This window comes from Pipistrellus hanaki, assembly GCF_964339955.1.
Source record: "Pipistrellus hanaki genome assembly, chromosome: 3".
Lineage (NCBI taxonomy): Eukaryota > Metazoa > Chordata > Mammalia > Chiroptera > Vespertilionidae > Pipistrellus > Pipistrellus hanaki.
This window is the reverse complement of record NC_140505.1, coordinates 129971273-129979143: the sequence shown is the minus strand read 5'-3', so window position 1 is coordinate 129979143 and position 7871 is coordinate 129971273. Positions and strand designations below refer to the sequence as shown.

The 7871-nt window shown below is 37.8% G+C and overlaps 1 protein-coding gene across 1 annotated transcript; it reads left to right on the top strand.

Annotated features, from left to right (window-relative positions):
• The first annotated feature begins 2216 nt into the window (after nucleotides 1-2216).
• LOC311619064 (lysozyme C) lies at nucleotides 2217-7554 on the top strand. The gene is made up of 4 exons (XM_084876987.1): nucleotides 2217-2728; nucleotides 3619-3783; nucleotides 6020-6098; nucleotides 6639-7554. The coding sequence occupies exons 1-4, from the start codon at nucleotides 2593-2595 to the stop codon at nucleotides 6703-6705; spliced, it is 447 nt and encodes a 148-aa protein (XP_084733113.1). The 5' UTR covers nucleotides 2217-2592; the 3' UTR covers nucleotides 6706-7554.
• The last annotated feature ends 317 nt before the right edge of the window (nucleotides 7555-7871 follow it).

Genomic DNA, 7871 nt, shown 5'->3' with positions numbered 1-7871 from the left:
GTAATCAAAGACCTGAAAAAGGAATGACGCTAAGTACAAATGAGGCACAGAATCCTTGTTTCCTAGGCAAGTTAGTTAACTGGTAAAGAGAAATCTCTAAAATTTTTAAAATTTTATTTTAATTTTCTATCACCATTTATCCTCTCTATGCCCTCTTCCACCTCCAGCACAGCCCTCCCCACCCCAATTACCACACTGTTGTCCAGAGAAATCTTTTATTGTAACAGAGAGAGAAAATTAAATTCTAGTTTTGCACAGGCAAACTTATCATTATTAAAGCTTATCTATCTCTAACCTGTTTGGCTCAGTGGATAGAGCGTCGGTCTGCAGACTTAAGGGTCCCAGGTTCAATTCCAGTCAAGGGCATGTACCTTGGTTGCAGGCACAACCCCAGTAGGGGATGTGCAAGAGGCAGCTGATCGATATTTCTCTCCCATCGATGTTTCTAACTCTCTATCCCTCTCTCTTCCTCTCTGTAAAAAATCAATAAAAAATATTTAAAAAAATTAAATTTATAGTGGTGATTGGGTTAATAAAATTATATAGGTTTCAAGTGTACAATTCTATGATATATCTACTGTATATTGTATTGTGTGCTCAGCAAAGTAAAATCTTCTGTCACTATATATATTATATATAATATAAAATATATAGTGACAGAAGATTTTAATATATATATATTTCCCCCGCCCCCCCCCCCTTTATTGAATTGTAGAGAGACAGGAAGGGAGAGGGATAGAGATAGAAACATCGATGAGAGAGACACATCATTGATTGTTTGTCTCCTGCATGCCCCCTACTGGGGATTGAATCTGGCACTCAGGCATGTGCACTGACCAGGAATTGAACCAGTGACCTCTTAGTTCCTGGGTTGAAGCTCAACCGCTGAGCTACACCAGCTGGGCTGTCACCCACATATTATATTTGACCCCTTTACTCTTGGCTAATCCTCCATCCCCCTTCCCTCTGTAACCACCATTCTGTTGCCTGTGTCTAGGAATTTCTGTTTGCCTTGTTTGTTCACTTGTGGCTTCTAGTTTTATACCCCACATATGAGAAGTCATATGGTTCTTGACTTTTTCTGTCTGACTTATTTCACTTAGCATGATATTCTCAAGATCTATCCATGTTGTTGCCAATGGCAGTATTTCATCTTTTCTTACCACTGAGTACTTTTCCATTGTGTGTATTTACCACATTCTTATCCAAGCATCTACTGAAGGATACTTCGTCTCTGTGTCTTGGGCACCGTGAATAATCCTATAATGGATATAAGAATGCTTATTTCTTTGTGAATAAATGTTTTCAAAATTCTCGTGTAGCTACACAGAAGCGGGGTTGTTAGGTTATATGTAACTCTATTAATTTTTTTGAGGAAACTCCATACCTGTTTCCGTAGTGGCTGTACAGTTTACATTCCTACCAGCAGTGAAGGAGGGTCTTTTTTTCGCCACAGCCTCTCAACACTTATTACTAGTCTTATTAGTCTTGTTGATAGCAGCCATTCTAACAGGTTTGAATTGGTATCTCATTGTAGTTTTGACTTGCATTTCACTAATAGTCAGTGAAGTTGAATATCTTTTCATATAGCTATTGGCCATTTGTATGTCTTCTTAGGAAAGGCGTCTGTTCAGGTCCTCTGCCTGTTTTTTATTTGGATTGTTTGTTTGGTGTTGAGTTATATGAGTTCTTTACATATTTTGAATATTAACCCCTTATCGGAGCTGTTGTTTGCAAATATCTTCTTGCATTCACCGCCCCCACAACACACACACACTATCTAAGCTAAGGCATTCTTCTATAATTATCTCTCTCCCTCCCCTCCTTTCTCTCTCTCTCTCTCTCTCTCTCTCTCTCTCTCTCTCTCTCTCTCTCTCTCTCTCTCTCTCTCTTTCTCTCTCTCTTTCTTTCAATAAATTTCATTGATTTTTTACAGAGAGGAAGGGAGAAAGATAGAGTTAGAAACATCGATGAGAGAGAGACATCTATCAGCTGCCTGTTACACACTCCCTACTGGTTATGTGCCTGCAACCAAGGTACATGCCTTTGACTGGAATTGAAGCTGGGACCCTTGAATCCACAGGTTGATGCTCTAGCCACTGAGCCAAACCTGTTAGGACTTAAAAAGACAGACAAGGTGTCACATTCTTTTATGCCGAGTACATAAAATAATTTTAAGTTAAAAAAGATGAAAACAGCATAGTGAATGCACACAAAACAAATTAATGAAATGAACGTTAATGAAAATCAGAGCTCATTTTCACTTTGTGTAAAGTGTTCGTTTGTAGTGTTTTTTTTTTTTTCTTTAGAGTTGCTCAAATTCATAAAAATAAGAGAAAGTTCCTGATTTGGAAATAGTGCTAATACCAATTCTTCCTGAGCCAGGTCTTTAAACAATACCATTTCATCAACTTCCTGTGGATTAATTCTTTTAATTTTTTGAAGTCACTGAACCAAAAAAATTGTTCCCGTTTTCCACATATCTCGAGGGGTAGAGCCTCCAAACCACCAGGAGGAGAAGGAAGTGAAAAGAGGTTAAATACTGGGGCCAGCCTACCCTGGCCAGCTGAGCGGTCTGGCTTCACAGTAAACATGAAGGCTCTCCTGACTCTGGGGCTTCTCCTCCTCTCTGTGGCCGTCCACGCCAAGGTCTATGAGAGGTGTGAGCTGGCCAGAACCTTGAAAAGACTTGGAATGGATGGCTACAGAGGAGTGAGCTTGGCAAACTGTAAGTTAACTCTCCATACTTCCAAATAGCCAGCTAGGTGTGCAACAGATACTAATGGAGGATGAATAATGAGAAGGGGGCTTTGCGTGAATGGGCTTCTTTAAAAAAAGTTAGTTGAGGATTTGTATACTTAAAATGGTTTTGAATATATATCAACTGTTCCTTTAGAACCAGAAATGCCAGATGAAGAGATGAGAGCATGGAGTGCAAAATTCTGCACCATTCTAAATAAACTGCCACCCATTGTACTCTTTGAGTGCTACCAAGCCTGCCACTTGCTTCAGACTCAGGGGACATGCAGGCTGACTGTACATTTGCGCACCTGAGCAATCTCTGCCAGGTGTTTGGTACTTGACTCCAGCTATTTCCCATGTAGAACTTGGGCTCTGTGAGCCTAGAATAATACAGCATTTTTCAGTTCTTTAATGCCCCTGCATGACATGAAGCTTTCATAGCAAAGTTTTGTTTATTTAATTATGTTGAAATCTCAATACAAGGGCAGAAGAAATCTATTTCCCCTCAATCACTGTTTGTGTCAGGATCCCTGAAATGCAGCATGAAATGCCATTTCATTATTCTTACTCATTCTAGTTGATTAACTGTTTTCATTTTTTTCTATGCAACCCAAGATGTACCTGTAAAAAGTTACTTTGTATTTTAGCCCCTTTTTGTCAATGTTATCACTGTATGTTTAGGTTGAATTCAAACACTTCCCCTTAATAACTATTTTTGAATGCATGAGTGAACAGTTTGATGGATATATGTTCTACATCTTCATACTTATAAAGTAAGTAATTAATAAAATAAAATTAGTTATATAGAACTGATTATGGTATGCAGTATAAGTCATATGGTGTTGGTATTTATTACTAAAAGCATGTTCTTTTCAGGGATGTGTTTGGCCAGATGGGAAAGTAGTTACAACACACGAGCTACAAACTACAATCCTGGAGATAGAAGCACTGATTATGGGATATTTCAGATCAATAGCCGCTACTGGTGTAATGATGGCAAAACTCCAAGATCAGTTAACGCCTGTGGCATATCCTGCAACGGTAAGAGAAAGTAGCATTTAAGTGATGGCACATGACCCATCTGGTTATGCTTACAAGAATAGAGATTCAATACAAATGAAAAGGTTTTCAAAAATTCAACAGGGATCTAGAAAAACTCCATCTCACCCTGGCTGGGTGGCTCAGGTGGTTGGAGCATCATCCCATACAACAAAAAGTTTCAGGTTCGAGTCCTCAACAGGGCACATACCTAGGTTGCGGGTTCAATCCCTAGTTGGGGTGGGTATGGAAGGCAACCAATTAATGTTTCTCTCTCTCTCCTTCTTTCTCTAAAATTAAAAAAAAAGAAAAAAAGAAAAGCCACATATCCTCAGGTGAGGATTAAAAAAAAAGAGGTGACTTTGACTTTAAAAAATAAAATAAATTCATAAAAATGAAAATATTGGAGAAATATTATAAAATTGATATCGTTAAATTTCTAAATGTTAAAATTCTAATAGAAAAGATTATTCTTAGAATATTCTTTTGTATCCAGTTAATTTATCTTAAAAATATTTTGTATTATGTAATAATCTGTGGTCACTGAATAAAAATTCTTACTACCAAGAGATTTATGACTACTAGTAACTTTGGGTATGTATTGTTCAAGATAGAATAGATATCAATAATATATGTGAATATAGCTGTGTCATGTACAAATATACCTACATATAAACATGTAAATAATGTGTGGTGTTTTTTATGGTTATTTTTTATTATTATTTCTGATTTTGGAGAGAGAGGAAGGGAGAGGGAGAAATATTGATGTGAGAAACATGGATCGGCTGCCTCCTGCACTCTCTCTACTGGGGATTAAGCCCACAATCTGGGCATGTACCCTGACCAGGAATCCAACCATGCTCTCCTGGTTCATGGGTTGATGCTCAACCACTGAACCACACTGACCAGGCACGTGTGTTTTAACAAAAATGAAATTGTACTACTATATTGCTTTACAATTTGTTCTTTATCACACAAAATTATTTGTATGTTAACAAATACCAACATTTATTATTTTACATTTATTAATTTTTTAAAATTTTTATTCTTTTATTTTATTTTTTAGAAAAATGGATTCTTTTCATATATATTTTAAAAATATATATTTTATTGATTTTTTACAGAGAGGAAGGGAGAGAGCTAGAGAGCTAGAAATGTCGATGAGAGAGAAAAATCGACCAGCTGCCTCTTGCACACCCCCTACCGGGGATATGCTCACAACCAATGTACATGCCCTTGACCAGAATCGAACCCGGGACCTTTCAGTCCGCAGACCGACGCTCTACCACTGAGCCAAACCGGTTTCAGCTATATTTTATTTATTTATTTATTTATTTTGTAATGTATCTAGGTGAAAACTATCTAAGGTTTCATGCATTATTCTTTTTTAATTTTTATTAAATTATTATCTGTGTACATATTTTATCATTGCCCCCCCTCCCTATATATATATTTTAGATAGAGTGGAGGGGAGGGGAGAGAGAGCAAGAGAGAGAAACATCAATGTGAGAAAGACACACTGATTGGTTGCCTCCCAAATATGCCCTGACTAAAGCCATGGATCAAGCCTGCAATCGAGGTACATGCCCTTGACTGTGAATTCAACCTTTGACCCTTCAGATCTGTGGGTTGATACTCTAACCATTGAGAAAAACTGGCCAGGGCTTTTATTTCTTTAGGGGTAATTTCTAGTAGTAGAATTGCTGATTACTAGGTTAAATTACTAGGTTAGTTCCTCTGTTTCTTCTAGTAGTGCCTATTATAAAGAGAACTATCTATCACATCCTATATAATAAAAGGCTAACATGCAAATCAACCCAACAGCAGAATGACTAGTCACTATGACACACACTGACCACCAGGGGGCAGATGCTCAATACAGGAGCTGCTCAGACAGAAGCTGGGCTCATGGCTGGCTGGTGCAGCAGCAGTGGTGGGAGCCTCGTCTGCCTCCACAGCAGCACTAAGGATGACTGAGGGTACAGTCTGGGCTGAGGAACCCTCCTCCCCCCACTCCCCCAATGCATAAATTTTGTGTATTGGGCCTCTATTAGTTGATAATTCTAAAAATTCCAATGACTTTGGGATCTGAGTTTTCTCCCAATATTCACAGACGCATAACTTGTGTAAAAGGATTTGAGTGTCCATTTCTTAGCCTAAGAGAATAAAATGGGTAAACCTAAACTTAAAATGAAATGTCTGTGAAAGTTGTCTTCATTCCTCACCACCTGTTTTTCAGTTTTGCTTCAAGATGACATCACTCAAGCTGTAACCTGTGCAAAGAGGGTTGTCAGGGATCCACAAGGCATCAGAGCATGGTATGTGTAAGCGTTAAAGGGGAGAGCTTTTTTGCCCTGTGTTAGGAGAGAGGTGAGAGAAGATTTTCAAGGGACAACAGTATGCTACTGAGAACTGAAAGTAGTAGCTTTAGACTTATGCTAAACAAAGTATCTCTTAGAAGCAATCTATTTTAAGGGATTCAGAATATTTTTCTCTTACTCCTCCATTAATTTGGGGGGATTTATAGAATTTTTAAGATTCTCTATATTCTACCAGTTCCTTGTGCTGTTTGGAAATGTTTGGAATGAGGTAAATGTAGAATGCACTTTGCAATGGCTGTTCGGGAATGCATGTGACTCTCGTGGTCAGCATCCTATGCTGTAGCCAAGTCTTTGGGGGAGAAGTGAAGTATTTGGTGTACATATGTCCATTTAATAAATAGCAATACCTGGATCTATCAATAGCCTGTATTCCATATAGTGTTAAAATAGTTTGTCCTCACAAAGGATTTGATGTGCGTCTATCACCATGAAGGTATGCTTTAACCTTATCGCCATTTGTTTCACCTTTCCCTACAGGGTGGCCTGGAGAAATCGCTGCCAAAACAAAGATCTCACTCAGTATGTCCAGGGCTGTGGAGTGTAACTGGACAGCTTTCCTTCTTCAGCTCCTCTTGTCTCCCTTTCATATCAAGAGAGTAGTAGTTGAGTAAAAGTTCACACTTCTTTCAAATAAACAATGATTTTACAGAAGCAGGAGCAAAATATGGTCTTTCTTCTAAGAGGCTAATGTTGTCTAACGTGTTCATTATTGCGTAGTAAGTCTACAGCATGTTTCAGTGTGCTGATGGAGCTAAGGCTGGTGAAAATTTACCTAAAATCTTATTACCAAATACATCTCCAGTACATTTCAGTTCTTAATCAATGACTTCATCTTGAATGACACCAGTATTCCTCATTATTTGATAAATATGTAACAATAGACTATCTTAAAACACATTGATATTGGGCAAAATCTTAGCTGAGTAGGCATTTGATGTGCATTAGATGTGTTCATCTGTTCATTCATCTCCCAAATAATAAAAGATAACCATTCTTTGTTGGGCAATATCAAATTGACAAAGGAACAGAATGCCAAATAGCTGAAAATGGACACAGCCTGATTAAGAATATTGTTTTTATTAAGTGTGATCTTTGGTTTAAATGTTTTCTTAGAAATGTTACTTTTATACCACTTTGAAAATAAACTCACAATTTATATATCCATCTCCTTTAGCCTTTTAAAGAAATTTTTATCTATCTTGCTGGTCATGAAGGAATATCAAGAAGGATTAGATTAGCTGTTGCTGTTTCTTAACTTTATAAGCTTACATTCATGCATTATAACTAAAGCTGGAGGCAGATGAGTTTGAAAGTATTGAAATAATTGCTAATTAACTGCCAGTGTGAACTTACCATGTTGTAAAAAAAAAAAATAAACATTTTCATTAAAGCACTCATACCTTGTCTTTCTCAGTGTGAAAAAATATGACTTTGCCCTCTTAATATATCCTTATACCTCACCAGTACCAAAACAGATTATATTGCTGGGAAAAAAACAACAACCCACAGGCATGCTGACAGATCTCACTTTAAATTCATAATCACACCTGGCTACTGTGGCTCAGTGATTGAGCGTCGACCCATGAACCAGGAGGTCAGGGTTCAATTTCCTGTCAGGGTTCATGCTTGGGTTATGGGCTTGATCTACAATAGGGGGCATGCAGGAGGCAGCCAATCAATGATTCCATCTTATCGTTGATGTTTCTCTCC

Excerpts from the sequence above, each read along its gene's own strand:
- LOC311619064 (XM_084876987.1), top strand. The coding sequence starts at position 2,593 with ATGAAGGCTCTCCTGACTCTGGGGCTTCTCCTCCTCTCTGTGGCCGTC. Across the intron at positions 2,729-3,618 it reads AGGAGTGAGCTTGGCAAACT|GGATGTGTTTGGCCAGATGG; the intron begins GTAAGTTAACTC and ends TGTTCTTTTCAG. Across the intron at positions 3,784-6,019 it reads CTGTGGCATATCCTGCAACG|TTTTGCTTCAAGATGACATC; the intron begins GTAAGAGAAAGT and ends CCTGTTTTTCAG.